Below are 20,660 nucleotides of genomic sequence, written 5' to 3' on the forward strand. Positions count from 1 at the left end.
AGAAATCTGGCGTCAGGCAGTTCTGCAGCTCAGTGAAGCTTTCAGGAAACTATACTTTTTCCATCTTTCTATTTTGCAGTCCTAAGCACGTTGACCAAACTAGGACTACACTCAGTAATCAACTCCACTTCAGTCCACTCCGTTGCTACCTGTTATTTGTTTCTTTGTTTTTACAACAATGATAATAGGTCTTGTTTATTCAGCATTTCCTTCAGGGCTACACATATGTTCTACATATACTTTCCTCTTGTTCTTATTTCATTAATCAATGTAAGTTCAAAACTAACTTGATTGAAATAAAATAATTTCTTTCATTCAAGCGATCTTTTATAAAAAGAGGTGAAATTCACATAATATGTAAGTAGCCTTTTCAAAGACAATTCAGTGATATTTAGTATATTCACCATGTTATGCAACCAGCCCCTCTTACTAATTTCAAAACATTATACCAAAAGAAAACACTCACTAAACAATCACTCCCATCTTCCAGCAAGCACACAATCCGTTTTCCATCTCTACAGATTTACCTGTTCTAGATGTTTCATATAAATGGAATTATATAATATGTAACTTTGTGTCTGTCTTCTTTCACAAAGCATATTTTTGAGGTTCTTCTGTGTCTCAGTGTATATCAGTACTTCATTCTCTCCTTTGGCTCAGTAATATTACATTGTATGTGTATATCTGATTTTGTTTATCCATTCACAGACTGATGGACATTTGAGTTGTTTTTACCTTTTAGCGGTTGCAAATAATGCTGCTGTGACATTCATTTAGTACTTGTTTTCAGTTTCTGGGGTGTATATTCATAGAAGTGAATTTGATGGATAATTTTGTGTTTAAATTTTACAGAGCCACCAAACTGTGTTACACAGTGACTGTATCATTTTACAACCCACTAGCAATATGCAAAGGCTCCAGTTTCACCACCTCCTCACTAACACTTGTTATTTTCCAGTTTTTGGATGATAGCCATCCTAGTGAGTGTGAAGTGGTAGTTGACTGTGATTTGATTAGCATTTCCTTAATGACTAATGATACTGAGAATCTTTTCTTATTCATATTGGCCATTGTTGCTACTTCTTAATATAAACTCTAAGATTCTCTCAAACCCTAAATATTGCCCTTCTGCCACCACCAAATTCTTGGCTCAGGATTTACCTCACTGAGATGCCATGCTTCGGCCACATACAACTTCTTTTCCTTGGTGAAGTCTCTGTAAGGAATTTAGGTTCCTGATAATAAATTAGAAGATTAGAAGATTATATGTGATCTCTCTTGTGTATTTATAGCTTCCAAATAATATATTTATATGTAAACTGCAATCCAGAGTTTGAGAGAATCCTGGAAATAATTACAGCATAACAACAACCATGCTTTTTGTAGAAATTGTGCTGTTTTGAGTAGACATCTTGTAGTAAGTAGGGGAGAAAGGGCTTGGTTTATGAGCCTATTTAAAAGTCTGAGAAAAACATCTTGTGATTCTAATTATATTAATTCTGAAAGCTATATATTTCATTTTAGACTTTGCTAAATTATTTTCGATTTCTTTCAGCATATTATGACAACACCATTTTTCATAGAGTTGTACCTGGTTTTATAGTCCAAGGGGGAGATCCTACTGGCACAGGGGCTGGTGGAGAGTCCATCTATGGAGCCCCATTCAAGGTAAAACCGAATTTTTATTGTTGTTTATTTGCAAATCAGTTTGGATTGCTTAATCAAAAATGACTGTGCCCTACATGAAAGAAAAGTGCATTTCACACTTGTGCACAAAATCTGGCTAACTTTATCACATGTTTAGGATTGTACAGTTATAAGAGCAGCACTTCTATCAAGCATTCTAAGTTGTCTTATTGCTAACTTTTATGCTAGACTGAATTCAGGTGGAACTACAGGTAGTCATGAGGAAAATGTGAGTCAGAAAATAAAACTAATATAACATAATTCTTGATATCTGACTGTATCTGATCTCTGGAATTCTGTAAATGTAAAGGATCTTTAGGACATTTCATATGCCATCATATTTTAAAATATTTTATTTAACACTATATGAAGTTTATATTAATCTGCTTGGATTGTTATAATAAAATGTAACTGATGGGTTGGCTTAAACAATAACAATTTATTTCTCACAGTTCTGGAGGCTAGGAAGTACAGATCAGCTTAGTGGCATGCAATTTCTGGTGAAGGATCTCTTCCTGGCTTGCAGATGGCCACCTGCTCGCTGAGAGAGCATGAGCTCTGGTGTCTCTTCCTTTTTTTTATAAGGGCACTAGCAGTATTGGATTAGGGCTTCGTACCTATGACAAGTCTTATTATCTCCTTACAGCCCTTTTCCAATATAGTCACAATGGGGATTAGAGTTTCATCATATGAATTTTGGGGAGACACAATTCACTCTAAAGCAGAATTCATTCTAAATTAATGCACAACAGACCTCTGTAGTCTAAAATGTATGCCATAACAGGAAATCACAAGGGACAGAAGAAAGAATTAACCTAAAAAATGTTAGGAAAAAAATGTATTAATCAAGAATAGGTCAGTGATTTGTTCAGATCTAAAAAGAAACAGATCTAAAAAGAAAAAAAGAGGTAATGTCATAGTTAAAATACAAAAAATAACAGTGGGTTCAAATAAAAAACTACAAGTTAGGTTATTTATTAATCTGATGGTACCAATGTCACATTCTTTGAATGAGTAAACATCAGTGGCTCTTAAAATACAAGAATTTTTAAAGAATTTTTATACTAATGAGAGGGCCTGGAGTTTCTTTTAATTTTTTACTGGGTTACTGTGTGATTCTTGAGAAAAATACTTGAACTATTTGCTTTAATTTCCAGAGAACAATGGCCTTGCAAAATGAGGTATTGTTATAATTTTAAAAATCTCACATGTCACTATAAAACGCTATTTTGGGGATCCCTGGGTGGCGCAGCAGTTTAGCACCTGCCTTTGGCTCAGGGCGCGATCCTGGAGACCCGGGATCGAATCCCACATCGGGCTCCCAGCGCATGGAGCCTGCTTCTCCCTCTGCTTATGTCTCTGCCTCTCTCTCTCTCTCTCTTTCTCTGACTATCATAAATAAATAAAATTTTTTTTTTAAAACACCACGCTATTTTGCATTTTACCAAATTGAGATATCTCATGATTTTAGAGCTTCCGTCTAGCAGGAAGCATTCCTTTATTCTACTGTTTGGTGTAATAGAATAGTATTTTCTCACAATTCCTTTCTAAATTGAGATTTTTTTTGCTTATTATAGAATACTGTTATCTTGTTAAATTTTTCATTTAGGCCATTTTTATTTAAGATTTTATTTATGTATTCATGAGAGACACAGAGAGAGAGGCAGAGACATAGGCAGAGGGAGAAGCAGGCTCCATGCAGGGAGTCCCAATGTGGGACTCTATCCCAGGACCCTGGGATCATGACCTGAGCCAAAGGCAGATAGATGCTCAACCACTGAGCCACCCAGGTTCCCCTCAAATTAGGTCATTTTTTATACAATATACAGAGTTAATGACTCTTTGAGCTCAAATCTTTTGAGTTATTTATTAAGGAAAAATAACTTTCTTTCTGAAAAGCATTGATTGCATAATATGGCTGTTTTACACATGAGTCTAGTAGTATCAGGTCTGGGTAGGAATTCTGTTAACTGAGAAACTAACATATGTTATGTAGCCCTGCCGTAGCAAGAAATCCACCTTAGAAAGGCTTTCTCTTGCTCTTTGGAAAACTGGCCAATGAGACAAAGGCCAGTTCAGAAAAGATTCACCAAAGACCTTTAAAAAAGAGTAAAGGACATAATACAATTATAGTAGATTCCTTAAATTGAAAAACAAGAAGCAGTTTTTTCATGACCTTTAGAATGGAGTGAGGAGGGGAATAGCTGAAAACTCTACAATGATTCAAAGGTAGTTTTTTTGGAGGAAAAAATAGAAGGTTATAAAAAGTTAGAGAACTTTGAGGGTTGGAAACAGGGAATGACCTTAGAGGTGCCCTTTGTTTCTGTGTATTTAGGCTAAATTTGTGGTTGAGTATATTTAGAAGATGCTTACAGGCTAGTGAAGTAAGTTTAATAGAATTGAAGGAATAGTAAGTATTGGATTTGATTATACTTGAAAATCAGTTAAATAAAACTTTAGCATTTTTTATTAGAAGTTGTATAGGACCTTCTTAACTGAATATGAAGACCCTTATAACAGATTATTTACTAAATTATCTTTATTTTAATTTTTTTATGCTTCAGGATGAATTCCACTCACGGTTACGTTTTAATCGGAGAGGACTGGTTGCCATGGCAAATGCTGGTCCCCATGATAATGGAAGCCAATTTTTCTTTACACTGGGTCGAGCAGATGAACTTAACAATAAGCATACCATTTTTGGAAAGGTTTGTGTTCAGTTATCTTCAGCTTCTCTGATGCATATGACCAACTTACATAGGAGCTGCCCTCATCAAAATATCTCCTGGGCTATGTATTTATTATTTCTAAAAATGATGGGATATATTCCTTTTACAATGAACTATGAGGGAGTTGAGTTTTTTTTGTGTATATGTTTCAATTAAGTCATTGATTATGACTTTAAATTTTCTTTTTTCTTAAATCATACTAATGATATTAGCTACTGTATCACTCAGCTGATATTGTTTTTATATTTTTTAGAAACCTAGGTATTATCTAGGTAACAACATTTAGTAGTTTAGTGTTTATTTTTGTAAATGATGAATTCCCATAAGTTTACAGTGGAAGTTGTGTTGACATTAAAACTTTTTACCTGAAATATTACTTTGAATGTTACCTATTTAATCCTGCTCATATTTAACATTGTATCAGGGCATGTCATTTCCATAGAATTTTCAACAGTTGTCTTTAAAAGGAGATTCTGGAGGTTTTGTTTTCCTAGTCTCCCTTCTAAAAAATATGTTTATGGTTTAAGTCTAAATATGTTAGACATCACTAGTGTATCAGCTCCCTCTACTGGTTCAATAGGAATGGTTTCCCCACAGGCTAGGCAAAACAATTTTGTGAGGATGGAGAAAAAAAACAAACTGAGCACAACTGGAAAACTGGTATTATTTTAAAACTCCTGAGAAATGTTGAATGAAAGGACTTATGTAGAAAACATGTAATACAATATTGTTGCTTACAACTTAACAATATAGCTTAAGAAATATGCACATTTGAACCACTGCAACACAGGGTGTCTGATAGTCATAGATTTTCCTGTTATTTTTAAAAACTAAAAGCATATAATAAAATGAGATTTAGAATGTCTTTCTACACCACTTTTTACAGTTGCTTATATAACTTTCCCATTAGAGACCAAGTATAACATAGCAAGGAGAATTCAGAAGGGCCGTCATGGTCAGCTCTGTAACTTCTTTGAATCTCAGTTTTCTTATCTGGAGAAGGAAGATAATGACAATACCTGCTTTTGGGATGTTTATGAGAATATAACAAGATAATGTCTGCAAAGCACTTACACATGGTATTGTTATTTGCTTGTTCTACCCAATTCTAAAATCTGAATTTGTTTATTTTGTTTGAAAAGTTGTCATTCAGTAGGAGGTTACTTGGCATCATATTCTCACTTTTAACAAAACCTGATATTAAATATACATTGGAAGTTTTCTAAAAATGTTATTGAGGGATTGAACTCCATTTCTGCTTTTTACCCTTTAAGATGAAGTTGCTTTATTTGCAATATTTAATGCATAGGCTCCTATAGAAAAATATGGGATTTCCTTTTAATTATTGAAAAAATATTTTCAGAAGCCCTCCCTTATTTCAGAGAATGAGTATAATAGTTTGCAGTTGAGCTCTTTCTTATTTGTTTGATAGGTCACAGGGGATACAATATATAACATGCTGCGGTTGACAGAAGTAGACATTGGTGAGGAAGAAAGACCACGTAATCCACACAAAATAAGAAGCTGTGAGGTAGGAACATGATTTCTGAGATACAGCACTTAAATTATCGTGTAAGAGAAGTGGACTGTTAGTATTTTTAAACTATTGGATGAAGGCTTTATATTGAATCAGCATTATAACTCAGATTGTATCTCTGTAATTCAGGCACAATTTCTGATTAAGAAATTTTTTTAAAATTGAAGGTTTTGGTTACAAAGATGAAACTTTAGTTGATAAATCCAGTGCATGAAAAGCTTGATTTGTAAGAGAAAGTTAGAAGAATAGGCTTATTTAAACTCAATGAAGTGCTTTCCTAGTAGTTTAAGAGTGATCCTTCATTGAGGAAGCAAGGTCCTCAAAAGCATTTATTTTGGGGTCAGAAGTCTGAGTTGGTCTTGCTTACGGGGTATTAAGTTTTCTTGAATATTTTTCCCTTTCCTAAAATAAAGATAAAATACCATTTACTTAATTGCACATAGGATTATCAGGAGAATCCAGAGAGGCCCTGTAAGTGGAAGCACTTTATGTAGTAAATATATCACTAGACTTATAAGAGTTATGTGAGCAAAAAAAAAAAAAAAAATACAGATTAATATCAATGCAAGTAAATACTAGTTTTAATTTTTTGTGAAATTTTTTGTAGGTTTTGTTTAATCCTTTTGATGACATCATTCCAAGAGAAATAAAAAAGCCAAAAAAAGAGAAACCAGAAGAAGAACTAAAGAAATTGAAACCCAAAGGCACAAAGTAATCAGAAATAATAAAATAATAGAAATTCATTTATTTTGTTTACTTTTGTAACAACTGTTTACTAATGAGGGGGAGGCCAGTGTGGACTGGGAAGCTATCTGAATTATGAGGTTGTTGTTTTTTTTCTCTATGTATTTCTTTTGTTTAAGTGCTGTATGTAACTTAAGCTAAAGATGTCAGATGTCTATATGAGATCTGTACTAATAAATATTTGTGATCACTATAAAAATTATTTATATAAATGAGTTGTTGAAAATTATTCTTTGTTTTTTACTTGTTTTTCAATTAATATATGCTCCATGTAAAGCACTTGGAAAATCAAGTATGAAGGATAGAATGACTGCATTGTTACATAATTTAAGTTTTTCACTTCTGTTTTGGAGTAAATAAGTTTCAGTATCTTATGAACAATATTTTTCACATTATTAGTTTTGCTTATTTTAATAAAATAGATTTCAGAGAGTTAGATTTCAATTTCCTCTTTTGATGAATTATAGCATCCATATTAGTAATTTTAGTGTATTCATAATTGTTAGATTCAGACAGCTCTTTTTTTTTTTTTTTGATTCAGACAGCTCTAAGTCTTATCCTGCCTGACGCCATTTATATGCAGCAAAGTGTGTTCATATTTCTGGGCTTCAGTTTCCCCATCTTATAAAATGGAGATTATAATTACAACATCTGGTTGTTATGAAGAGAAAATAAGCAGGGGGAATTTGAAAATACCCAGTGGATTAGGTATCAATCACATTTGTTTCTTTCTGTGACATCCTACATTATAAGGAAGTTAAGCTGCTTTTATAAACTGTCAAACATGAGCCACTTCAATAAGCCCTTAATGTCTTCTGGCAAAAAAAATTCTTATATAGCTGAATATTTGATATTCTTCTATTTTTTGATTTATTTATTTTGACTAATTGATCCTTGGGTGAAAGGTTACAGTCCCCATATTCAGATAAAATATTTCATCACTATTCATTATCTTGATAACAGCCCAAAAGTTGGGTGTTTTGGATTTTGTTTTTAATTTATAGCAAATATATTAGGGATGATGTGGCACTCATTGATTACATCTAGGTTTTGAAATAAAAATTCCTCTGGTTGCCAAATCTTTTGTTTTTTTTTAATATCTGAGAGAGAGTTTTAATAACTTATTATTTATCTTCCTTGGGATGTCTTTAGTTTGAAGCCTCAAAGAGGACAAACAGTTTATTCTTCCCCATGGGCTATTTTTTTTTGTTAAGTTTATTGCTTATATATTTTTTTATTTAACAATGTTGTGTATCTTATCAATTTTTAAATACTGAGACATTTTGGAAGACACTAGATTAATTCTCATTTGTAGTGCTCTCAGGGCTATATATTTATTAGGTTTTCAGAAATCTCTATTTTGCTAACCTGTTTTTATAAATATAAAAAGCTTAATTATTTCTGTCATGTTTGACTTGATATATTTAATAGGAGTGCTCGGGATGGATTTTTGGTCATTAGTTTCGTCTAATATATGAAATATCTGTGGTCTGAGGCCAATGTCTTAGCATTATACTGATGCTTACTATATTTCTGCTGAATACAGAAATTGTGTTCATTGTGTGAACAGCCAAAATGTGTTTCTTCTTGTAAATTCTATTTATCGCCTTGAAAATACAGTATTTATAAGTTTTGTTTAATTTTCTCAATTTTCTTTCATTCTTTTTTTGATAAGAAATTTTAGTTTACTTTCATTTGGAGAGGAAGCTGAAGAAGAAGAGGAGGAAGTAAATCGAGTTAGTCAGGTAAAACTCTAATCCCTTTGTTCTGAATTACAAAAGACATTAGGGTCTATATCTCACCCATTTTTGTATCTTTCACAGTGTATTTTTCACAGTACACCAGCAGGAAGTGTTCATTGAACTGATTTGTAAAATGATTTCTTGTCAGTAATGTTTGCAACTTCTAAGATGATATGCCCACTTGAAATTGTAATTTTGTGGGGATTTTTAACCTTTTTTTTTTTTTTAAAATCAGAACTGAAGTTAAAAAATGATTCAACTTTGTGATTCAGATTTTAATTGCTATTTGCTCAAGTGGTTTGCTAGATGATAATGATTATGGTCATTATGTAAATAAATAGTGACAGACCAAAGCTCTTATATTCATTTTAATATTATCTGTTAATATTTATTAATGTCATTAATTCTCATCACAGCCCTTTGAGATAGGTATTTTTATCTTCATTTTACCCACAAATAAATTAAGGTATAGATAGGTTATAATTTCCTCAGTCACACAACCAGTAAATGCTCGGATTTGAACCTATGTCTCTCTCAGTTTAAGATACATGAATTTAGAGCAGTGAATCTGTTAAATATACTCTAAAAAAATTATCCTCAAGAGTTTTTACTCCCAAAGATTCTGGTATGTCTTCCCTCAGATGATAAAAAAATGATGGAAATTTGTTTGGAGAGTCAAATGGGAGAAAAGCCAGGGGAGTTGGGGATACAGGCAGTTTAGAGGATTATAATAATAGTAGAGTGTTAAAGGGCACTTGCTGACTCAGTCCTTTAAGTGTCTGATTCTTGATTTCGGTTCAGGTCATCACAACATCGTGAGATCGAACCCTATGTGGAAGATTCTCTCTCTCCCTCTCCCTCTGCCCCACCCCTTCTCTCTCTCTTAAAAAAATATAATTAGTTAAAAGTAATAGTGGAGGGTTGAAATGTAGAGTTTTTGGGGTTTTTTTTTGTTTTTTGTGTTGTTTTTTTTTTAGTGGATAATTCCTGTCCTTTTATCTGTTTGTAAAGAAAACATAACGCCTTTTTTTTTTTTTTTAAGATTTTATTTATTTATTCATGAGAGACACACACACACACAGAGAGAGGTAGAGACACAGGCAGAGGGAGAAGCAGGCTCCATGCAAGGAGCCTGACGTGGGACTCGATCCCGGGTCTCCAGGATCACACCCTGAGCTGCAGGCGGCACTAAACTGCTGCGCCACCGGGGCTGCCCCATAACGCCTTTATTATTTTTTAAAAATAATTTTTTTATTTACTTATGATAGGCACACAGTGAGAGAGAGAGAGAGAGAGAGAGAGGCAGAGACAGAAGCAGGCTCCATGCACTGGGATCCCAATGTGGCATTCGATCCCGGGTCTCTAGGATCGCGCCTTGGGCCAAAGGCAGGCGCCAAACCGCTGCGCCACCCAGGGATCCCGCCCATAACGCCTTTAAATCACTCTTTTATAAATAGATTTTTTTTTTTTTTGCAGTATTTAGAAAAAAAGAAGGAAAACTAATGAACACAGAGGCCTAAAGGATTAGAAGTTTTATTGTGGTAATTAAAACTCTGTAACTTAGCCCTGTCTTACTTGCTTAATATAGTTACCTATTTCTAACCAACATAATAGCACTGACTTAAAAGCACATTATTTTTACCTTTGTTTTTAATTCTTTATCCATGTGCTTCCCTCATCATTGAGAATGGTTTTGGTAGGCTAATGTTGGACATACACTGAGCACACTACTTCTACCCATTGCATTAAGACTGAATTGAAATGGACATGGGTAAGAAATGTTACAGTCATAATTTTGTATTGCTGTCTTCATCATCCCAGAGTGATATATTCGATACCATGGATTCAACTACCCCTGTATACCAATATTCTGAACTCTAGGGGACATGGACAAATATTTCTGGGCTTTTATCTCATATTCTTGATTTCCTTTATGAAACATCTCTTTAGATGTCAAAATTAAATTCATCTTTATATAAAAATCTCCTTTCCTTAGGCCTGGTCAACATTATCAATCACTCTACCACTCTGATATCTCAGAAGTTGTCCTCTTTAGGTCAGTGCAATAGTCTTGCATTATTCATGATTCAAATTTCTGCTTTATTAAAATGAAAGATACATTATACGTCATGATCCTGTGGATATATTTGTATTTCTTTTTTTTTTTTTTAAATTTTTATTTATTTATGATAGTCACAGAGAGAGAGAGAGGCAGAGACACAGGCAGAGGGAGAAGCAGGCTCCATGCACCGGGAGCCTGACGTGGGATTCGATCCCGGGTCTCCAGGATCGCGCCCTGGGTCAAAGGCAGGCGCCAAACCGCTGCGCCACCCAGGGATCCCATGTGGATATATTTGTAAATGAATAAAACCACAAACATTAGATCTGGAAATTTCCAGGAGCCCCTTTCACTGATGTTTTCTAAAGTTACTAAGTTTCCTTACATACCCATGCCTTCCTTACTCACAACCCCCCCCCCCCCCCCCCCCCCCCCGACTGCTGTTTTTCCCTTTGCTTGGAGTATGTTCTCCTTTATTTGGCTAATTTGTTTTTTCTTCAGGCTTTAGCTCCACTATCAACTCCGAACTACTTCCACCTCCCTCCCCTACCCATCTCCTACCCAGGCTAAGTTTAACTTCTTTCCGGGGCCATATATCTATATATACATATCTATGACCATCAAAGCATATGTTTTACCCTACTGTAATTATTTTCTTCTCTGCTACCTGTGCTAAATATTTATTTTATGTAATTTCTATAACATTTTATGTAATCTCTATAACAACCACATACAAGAAATCAGTACTCAGAAAGGTTATGTCACTTGTGCAAGATCATGCAATTAGGAAGTGGTGCAATCAGAATTTTGAACTTAGATTTCTATAGCCACTTAAGTCTTTAATATGATTTTGAGTGCTGCAGAAGCTGCCTGCTTCAAACTCAAGCCGTCTAGGAGACTGATGGGAAATTGTACAGGTAGCACAGCATTCTGGGGTGGAAGGCAACTGAGTTCAGTTGGCCCCCTGCCCTTTCCTAACTCATACAGGGTCCTGGATATTAGGCTGAGCAGCCTTGAAGAGAGAACAAGGGCAGGAGAAAGGACTTTATCAGTCTTTTTGTTGAATTAAATTTCTAGTCTAAAGTAAGTTTTGTTCACCATTACTTTGAGATCAACTTTACTAGGAAATTAATTTGGATTTCTTCTATTTGTAACAATCGATGTGTTAGATGTCTGAAGCATATCTTCCTCTGCTGCTTACTATTGTTCAAAGTAAAACAATCAAACAAAATGTGTAACTGACACTGACCATGGTGAATTTGCTACAAGGTTGAAATGTGCAAGGATACCACTGCAGATAGTGTTGGCTTGCCCTTTATGTTTGCTCTCAAACCTGAAAAACATTTCACAGTGGAAAGACTAAGTAAATTCTTCCCTTTTTTGCCAAAAAACATTGCAACCTACAATCCATTATCATGAATAGTATAAGCTTAGTATTGTGTCATCATATTTCTCTCATCTGACTCTGTGCTGTATGATAAAATTATCAAATGTTTGTTCCTGACTCTCAAGTCTGTATCTCTAAGCTAGCTTGCTTTTCTTTTCTCTAGCTGCCTACTGACCATCTCTCTCTATTTGAATATCTCACTAGTAACCCAAGTCCTGGCCAAGGCTTAATTTATTATCTTTGTTTCTCAGACTTCTCCTTATTTTGTGACTTTTTTTTCTATCCCCTGATATCAGTATCCTCTAGAGAAGAATTTTAGATTTTGACTTTTTTTCTTATTCTTTCTCTGCAAAACCAATTTGTTCCTTGTTCTACCAATTTTTCATCCATGACATTCTCAAATCTATTTTTCCCTTTTAATTTATTTTGCTACTACGCTTGCTGAGGCCTTCATTTTGAGCCTGAGCTGCTGCCCTAGTCTCTAGACTGGTCTCCCATCTCCTTGCTCTTCTTTCCCTTCCACTCATTACCATCAGAAAAGTCTTCCTGAAACCTCATTAATATGTCACAGTTACTCTCTGTTGACGATAGAAATAGGACCATGACCTTCCTCTCCTTTTACAAACTGCCCTTTAGTTTACGTCTTAAACCACCTAAAAAACCACTGAAAAATCAGGTCCAACACTGTTTTAAAAATTAAAAATTACATTCTGGGATTCCTGGGTGACTCAGCAGTTTGGCACCTGCCTTCTGCCCAGGGTGCAATCCTGGAGTCCCGGGCTCAAGTCCCACATCAGGCTCCCAGCATGGAGCCTACTTCTCCCTCTGCCTGTCTCTCTCTCTCTCTCTCTCTCTCTCTCTCTCTGTATCTCTCATGAATAAATAAATAAAATCTTTTTTTAAATAAATAAATAAAATAAAAATTACATTCTTCCATACCTCTGCAGACCTATGAAATTAGAATTTCCAAGGGAGGAGCCTGGGAAGCTGTTTTTTTAATGAATTCCTTGGACTTCTTATCAGGGAAATGTAGGAAACACTGTTAGATCTAAACTATATGCTGTTCTATGTATATGTTTTGTGTTTTCCTTTCTGTATGTCTTTGTTCGTGTTCTTTTCCCTGCCTGAAGTGTCCCATCCCATTCTGGATGTCAAAGTGATATTTATTTTCAATACCTAAAATACCGTTTTTTCTAAATGTCTTTTCTTAATTGTTCCTTTTTCCAATCTAACCTTTGCCTTTCTTTTGATACATTTTCCTTTTAAAAACATCCATTTTTTTTATTACATAAAAAATATATGACTATGTTCTCAGTGTATACTGCTCAAACTTTATCTCCTTTTCTTTCTGCCTTATTAAGTGTGTAGAGTCCTAGGCTGAGTTCTTTCATGTTAAACTGTCATTTTTCAGTGGCAGTGGATTGAAGCTGAAATAGCATGGATTTGGAATCATATACATTCATATTGGCACTTCACTTTCCACAGATACTCTGTGACCTTGGATAATTTAGTCTCTCTGAGCTTCAGCTTTCCTCTTTGTAACAGTGAAAATACCATGAACTATTTAGAGTTGTGAAATAAGGATGTGGATAGTCAGTCATTACTTCTATACAATATGCAACCTCGGAAAATGTTTTTGAAAGTCAAATGTCATACATAGGAACATACTCTATGTTATAATTTATATTTGATTCTCAGAGCTAAAGAATTATCAAAATCTGAAATCATTGAAGTTTATTGGCTTAGAGGAAAGGAAATTTCTCTAGAGGGCATGAGAAATTCTAGAGTGAATAAAAATGGAAGTATATTTTATTTATTTTTCTTTTGTACGGTTATTCAGACTGAGAATCCCTCCAATACATCTTACCTTTGGGGTAAAATGAAACCTTGGTAAGAAAAAGGAATACTAACCTTAATATTGGAAAAGTATGACCAATAGATATATTTTTTAAAAGTTAGCCTATTTTTAAATGTATGTAATAATTAGAACCAAAGTCAAGTAAGTGTCTTTTACGACAACTAAGAACAATTTTCAGTTTCAGTGGTTCCATGAAATTAAATATTTCTAGAGGTCTTGAAAATAATTGTTTCATTATTCATTTACTTATCAAGTTTCTTTTTTCAGTGACTCCACCGTGCGTTAAGCTTTATTCCAGAACCTGTCTAACAGCCCAAGTTAATAATTGGTAAAGTCTGAATTGGGGCTTTACTTTATGTGAAAAGAGAAATAAGATAGAGTCCCCTCTGGTTTATGGATTATCAGTATGGGATTACAGACACTACTTCACCCCACTCATTTATTCATGACAAGGTGCCTCTCCCACATGGGTTAGCTTTCCTTCATTATTTTTTTCAGTATCTTTCTACTACCTGATAAAAATCTTTTAGAATAATAGAATTTTATAGCCCAAAGGGATCTAGTCCAACTTCCTTTCTTTATAGATGAGGAAACTGAGACTCTGGCTAAGTGACTTGCCAGACTGACTTCATTTCCTTTTTGATAGGATTGCATGATAGGAGGATGCCATAGTCACATATTTTGAGTTCCAGAAAGCACACTGTCAGAGTCTTTCATGGTATTCTTGTGGACAACGTGAGGAAATGTGATCTGGGAGATAGTATAGTTAGATGGATTTATAGCTTATTGAATATTTATGCCCAAAGAGTGCTTCATTGTCAACCTGTGCGTGATTCTTTGAACTAGTAAGTTAAAATGTAGTAGGAGTACATGTAAATTCTGTACTTTAGTTGAACGCAATCAGCCGAATAGGTATAACACTTAATAGCCCGTAAGCCCTAGTTGAATTATTTAGAGTAGGATCTCTGGAATAAGGAATTTGCATTTTGGGCGACCATATTTGCGGCCTTTTGTTCAATTCAGAACACATTTAAGAAGGAAGGAAGGAAGGAGAAAGAAAGAAACTGACAAACTAAATGCATTCAGAGGAAGGGGGGAGGATCATGAGGAGAATGGTGATGAAGCCAAGAACCACTGCCCATGGAGAATGCTTGAGGAATTGGACATACTTTGGAGAAGTAAAAACTACATAAAAATGTGATCCGAGGCTTCAGATGTTTAAAAAGCTTTTATGGAAGATGCCTTCCTTCATTTTTGCTTTCTTAAATGATAGTTTTATTCAAATGTCTGTGCTGGTTTACAGTTTACTACTGAATCTTTGTATAATTTAAAAACAGATGTCAGAAAATATTTTTCGAGTGAAAACTTACAATCAGACAAGTAGTTTTCATGAGGCAAGTTAAATGTTAGGTCCATTATAAAAGTATTTCAATAGCTAGATTTAAAAATAGTGATTAAGCTGTGTCACACTGACAGTGATACACATAGGATTTCTCTCACTGCAAGATATGCTAACATTTTTACCTCAAATCCTACACTTTAAGAAAGATTTTTCTCACTTAGAAAGTTACATTGATAGACAAATACACCACTTTTGAGAATAAAAAGTAAGAATACTTTGTCTTCTTATTTATTCCAAGAAATTAAAGTTTCCCAAAAAGTTGGGATCTGGGGGTGGACATGACATGAAGAATGCTGTAAGGCCTTTTGCACAGAGGTTGTAAGAAGTGTTGGACAGTCTATAAACTGTTTTGCCTCATTAAATTATACTAAACTTTACTTATCTTTCTAGTTTGTATTTAATTTTAAAAGATGTTAATATACTTATATTCGTCTCATATTTCTGCTGTAACTGTAACTTATTACCATAAATTTAGTGGCTTAAAGCAACACAGATTTAATATATTACAATTCTGGAGGTCAGAAGTCCAAAACAGGTTTCACTAGGCTACATTTTGGGGTATTGGTAGGGCTGCCTTCCTTCTGCAGGCTCTGGGGAGAATCTCTTCCCTTAACTTTTCCAACTTTTAGAGCCTATTTGCATTCCTTGTGGCCCTTTCCTCCATCTTCAAAGTCCTTTCCTCCATCTTCAAAGCCAACAGTAACCCATAGAGTCTTTTTTTTTTTTTTTTAAGATTTTATTTATTTATTCATGAGAAACACAGAGATGTGTGAGAGAGAGGCAGAGGGAGAAGCAGGCTCCATGCAGGGAGCCTGATGTGGGACTTGATCCCAGGACTCCAGGATTATGCCCTGGGCCAAAGGCAGGGGCTAAACCGTTGAGCCACCCAGGGATCCCCCATAGAGTCTTTCTAAGCTTTATCATTCTGAAGCAGACTCTCCTGCCTCCTTATTTCATTTGTAAAGAATTTTGTGATTACATTGGATATACCCTGACAATCCAGGATAATGTCCTCGTCTCAGAATCCTTAATTTACCTGCAAAATCCCTTTTGCCAAGGTAACATATACAAAGGTTTTGAGGACGAGTTGGTGGACATCTTTAGGGGGCCATCATTATACCTACCAATCTCTTTGTATTTAAACTAAACTCTAGTATACATGGTAACAAATTGTTAATAGTTCGTTTTTAGTTCTAAAATATAGAACTAGGATTGGTTGGATGGTTGGAAATTACACATAGATTTTTTTTTCTCCAATTAGAAAACTGTCCAAAAATAGAAGACATTTAAAAAGGAGTGATTTTTGTATGTGTCTAAGGTTATAAGCTCCCTTCAGGTGTTGAGACACTGGGTGACTAGTTAGCAGTGAGTCCAAAGAGATTCCTGCTTTGGGTGAGATACCAGATTAAGTGGCCTATAAAATCTTTTTATTTTACACTATTAAGCTTTTCTGGTTCTGTGCTAAAGGTTAGAGAATGTAATAGGGCTTTGAGAGAAACAGAATACATGTATACAGGTAATTCTGTGCAGTATTGCAAGTATGTTTGAAAAATAGTTGTGTGTTGGGATTCCTGGGTGGTTCAGTGGTTTGGCGCCTGCCTTTGGCCCAGGGCGTGATCCTGGAGTCCCGGGATCGAGTCCCATATCGAGCTCCCTGCATGGAGCCTGCTTCTCCCTCTGCCTGTGTCTCTGCCTCTCTTTCTCTCTCTCTCATGAATGAATAAATAAAATCTTAAAAAAAAAAAAAAAAAAGCGGTGTGCATTTACTTCAAATTACTCTTGTATATTTTCTTCTAAGTTTTACTATCTGGTTTAAAGAATTAGTTTAATTTTATGTAAATCATACTGAAGATTCAGTGTTTGAAAAGGATTTTTTTGGAAGAAAATGTGTTTTTAAAATGTTTTCAATCAATGTGAGAGCTTCTTATTTATAAAGCTCTAATTTATACTGACAATTTCAGGAACATGTATCTTTTGCTAGCCATATTTTACCAGTACTAGATTTAATGTAAATGTGTTATTTATCCTTTTGAAAGATTTATTTCTTCCTCACTTTTGATTATATCCTACATTTTTTCCCAGAGCATGAAGGGGAAAAGCAAAAGTAGTCATGACTTGCTTAAGGATGATCCCCATCTCAGTTCTGTTCCAGCTGTTGGAAGGTTAGTATGCTACATTATTTTCTGGCTCAGGTATTTTCTTGCCTTTGTAACAAAGTGATCAGTTCTCTCTCTCCCTTTCTTTCTTTCTTTTTTTTTTTTTTTTTTGAAAGATTTATTTATTAGAGAGCGTGTGGGGGTGGAGAGGGGCAGAGGGAGAGGGTGAGAGAATCTCAAGCAGACTCCCCACTGCATGCAGAGCCTGGTGTGAGGCTCCATCTCACAACTCTGAGAGCATGACCTGAGCAGAAATCAAGAGTCGGATACTTAACGACTAAGCCACCCAGACGCCCTGGTCAGTTCTTTTAAGTCCAATTTTTTTAAAACTCAGACAAAAAACAAAAGCATTTTGGTGATGGAGGTAGCAGAGCTTCTAGGCTAAAGGAGGGAAGCACTCTGGCCCTTTCATCTATTTCTGTTGAACTAACTAAATTTAAAATTAACTGCTAAACTTTTAAATCTTGGGATAGTTTGAATAGGAGTTTGCTTTGAAAATTTAATGTTTAATTCAAAGTTGCTTTGTTAACTTTTTCTTTGAAGCATTTTTGTGCCTGTTGGTACGATGGGTAAACAAGTCAGAGTTGAAAGGTTTTGTGAAGAAGTCACTACATTTGAGACCAATTCACTGAGTAGTTATTTCTTACATATTTTAGTAGTTAACAGAAAATTGTCTGTATTGCTTCTCCTTGCAAAGTGAAGATGTTAAATATAATTACACATGAAATATTGAGCCGGTGTCTCAAAGGGGGATTAAAATGCTATGGCTCTGAGTTTAGCTTATCCTCAAAAATTCTATTTCAAAAAAATCTTTTCTTAATATCGTTGTATTTGAAGGATTTGGTTTTTTTCAGCCAGACTACATCAAGCCAACAGAAGAAACTGTTTACTGCAGTACTTTGTTCATAAAAAAGCACCGTTGGTTGTTGTTTCCTTTTTTTCTGTTAATTCTAGTGAATTCATATATGTGCTAATGGAGCATACTTCTTATTCTATTTATAAAAATGACTCTCTTGAAGAATGTTTCTATTTATTCCACAATGCCATTCTGAAATTGCTATGTTGAAATAGGTTCTTGAACTTTTGATCCCAGCAAAATATTCTAAATCTGAATAATACTAAAATTTCAATAATTTTAGTAGTTTCACTTTGAAGCTAAAATTTACTTGTTTTCACTCTTTTTGTAGTGAAAAAGGTGATGCAGTAGGAGATTCAGCTAATGTAAGTATTTTAGCATAAATATATTTGAACAATAGAAAATTCAAAATGTTTATAAAAGATTATTTTTTCCTTAAAAGGTAGTGTATGTTACTTTTATAATCATACATTTAAAATTCTGAAAAAAGTCTAAAAATTTGAGAAAGTAAATCATTTATTTCGATTGGAATATTTCCTTCAAGTATTGGGTAGATGTGTATTTCCCTACAAAACTGAAATCTTATATGTATATGAATTTCTAGCCAATTTTTTTCTCCCCCTCACTACTTGAATGCTCAAAATTCAGATATCAATTATTTTTGTTAAAAGTTTAAATGTTGCTACATGGATATCCATTTATCATAGTATTCTTTTATATACACAATTCAGAGGATCCTCCTTCAAGACTGTGGTGATCTTTCTTTATTAGTGGTATTGGCTATTAAAGCTGATAGAAAAGACCTGAAGGAGATGAAAGAGCAAGCAATGCAAATATATGGTATATGGGTGTTTAGAGATGGATTGAGCACTAGCTCCAAAGTTGGCTCATGTTCCTGGCCTGGAGCTGTAGGAGACTATGTCAGGGAGGTACCGATTGTAGAGGGTTGTGAGTGAGTTGGTGATTCACTGAACGATTCTGAGAAGAGGAGTAACTGGTATGACAGGGAAGATAGGAATCTCAGCTTTCCACCTCGTCCTCATCTACATGAAGTAATCTCTGGTCAGGTCAGTATGCTGGCAAACTGCCTACAGAAGCCACTTTCCCACTGGGAAAGAATAGAAATGTAGATAGACAATATCCTGGGTGACACACAGGGAGCACAGCCCGTGCTGCACAGAGGGACTCTGGGTGAAGTAAGCAAACACCTCTTACTCAGGTATCCCCTACTTACATAATTGGCTTAGAGCAGACCCCAGGAGTATTCCCACCTGGAACAGATTCTTTAAGCCCTCACTAATTCAAGACAAAACAAAAAGCAAAATTGGCCTAGCCTGCAATAAGGAGAGTCTGAAATGGGTCTCTGGAAGTGTAAAGAGAAATGGGATGCCTGGCAAATACTCCATTTCAATTTCTACAGGACGGAGAATGTGAAGGTGCAGAGCATGATGAATATCTTGATGGTGATGAGAAGAATCTGATGAGGGAAAGAATTGCAAAAAAGTTAAAAAAGGACCCTAGTGGAAATGTTAAGTCAGCTGGAGAGGGAGAAGTGAAGAAATCAGTTAGCCGCAGGTGAGTCAATTACTGTGCTTCTAGGTATCAGTTTGTTTTTTATACTCCACTTCAAATTAGCATCGAGTCCTCTATTCAACTTATTTTTTTAAACACTATTTTCATAATGTTTGGTATGTATACTATTTGTGTGTTAGCCTGTTTGGAGGCCTCAAACAGACCAGTTTTAAAGTATTCATAGCACTGGTCCTATGAGTCAAATTCTACTTCATCTCTCTCTAATCTCTTTTTTAAAAGCCTCTATAAATTTTTATATGTGGGGTAAACAATATGTTAGACGTGGAATGCTATGTTTGTTTAATGCCAATATGAACAGTAATGTAGAGAATGAAAAGAGAAGCCCTCAGATTTAGGTAAAATTTGTCAAAACTGGTTATGAAAGTGTGTAGGGGGGTCTGAAAACATTCTTAAATATCTTTTCAAGTCTGATTTATACTGTATACCTCTCCTAATCTCAGTGGTATCATAAAAGAAATTTAAGTGTACGTCTGGTGATAAAGAGTTGTTGAGTTTGTGACTCTTGAAATTTAACTTAATTGAAATACTCTCCTTTATGATTTTATTATTACAACCTTATGGTATACATTTTAAATAATATTGCTTTAAAAAATGTTTTCAGGGCACCTGGGTCGCTCAGTTAAGTGTCTGACTTCGGCTGAGGTCATGATCTTGGAGTCCTGGAATGGAGCCCAGTGTTGGGTTCCCTGCTCAGCAGGGAGTCAGCTTCTCCCTCTCCCTCTGCCCTTCCCCTCCCCAGCTCCTGTGTGCACTCTCTTTCTCTCTGTAATAAATAAATGAAGTCTTTAAAAATATATTTTCTTTGGATCACCTACATTTGGAGATAATAATAGACATTACTACATGTAAATAGTATTTTTTCATCTGTTTCTCAACTTCATATAGAAAACTTAAAAGGAAAAAACTTTAAA

At 34.9% G+C, this 20,660-nt stretch overlaps 1 protein-coding gene across 3 annotated transcripts in view; it reads left to right on the forward strand.

The window, feature by feature from the left end:
- Window positions 1–20,660, forward strand: part of CWC27 (CWC27 spliceosome associated cyclophilin) — a 184,957-nt gene that overhangs the window by 14,189 nt on the left and 150,108 nt on the right. For all 3 annotated transcript variants that reach the window (XM_041765649.1, XM_041765647.1, XM_041765648.1), the window contains exons 3-10: window positions 1,556–1,668; window positions 4,251–4,394; window positions 5,848–5,946; window positions 6,560–6,663; window positions 8,372–8,441; window positions 17,227–17,306; window positions 18,488–18,521; window positions 19,577–19,731. In XM_041765649.1, coding sequence (XP_041621583.1) covers window positions 1,556–1,668; window positions 4,251–4,394; window positions 5,848–5,946; window positions 6,560–6,663; window positions 8,372–8,441; window positions 17,227–17,306; window positions 18,488–18,521; window positions 19,577–19,731 — 799 coding nt within the window. The remainder of the gene's footprint in view (window positions 1–1,555; window positions 1,669–4,250; window positions 4,395–5,847; window positions 5,947–6,559; window positions 6,664–8,371; window positions 8,442–17,226; window positions 17,307–18,487; window positions 18,522–19,576; window positions 19,732–20,660) is intronic.

Source organism: Vulpes lagopus, chromosome 8 (genome assembly GCF_018345385.1).
Source record: "Vulpes lagopus strain Blue_001 chromosome 8, ASM1834538v1, whole genome shotgun sequence".
NCBI lineage: Eukaryota > Metazoa > Chordata > Mammalia > Carnivora > Canidae > Vulpes > Vulpes lagopus.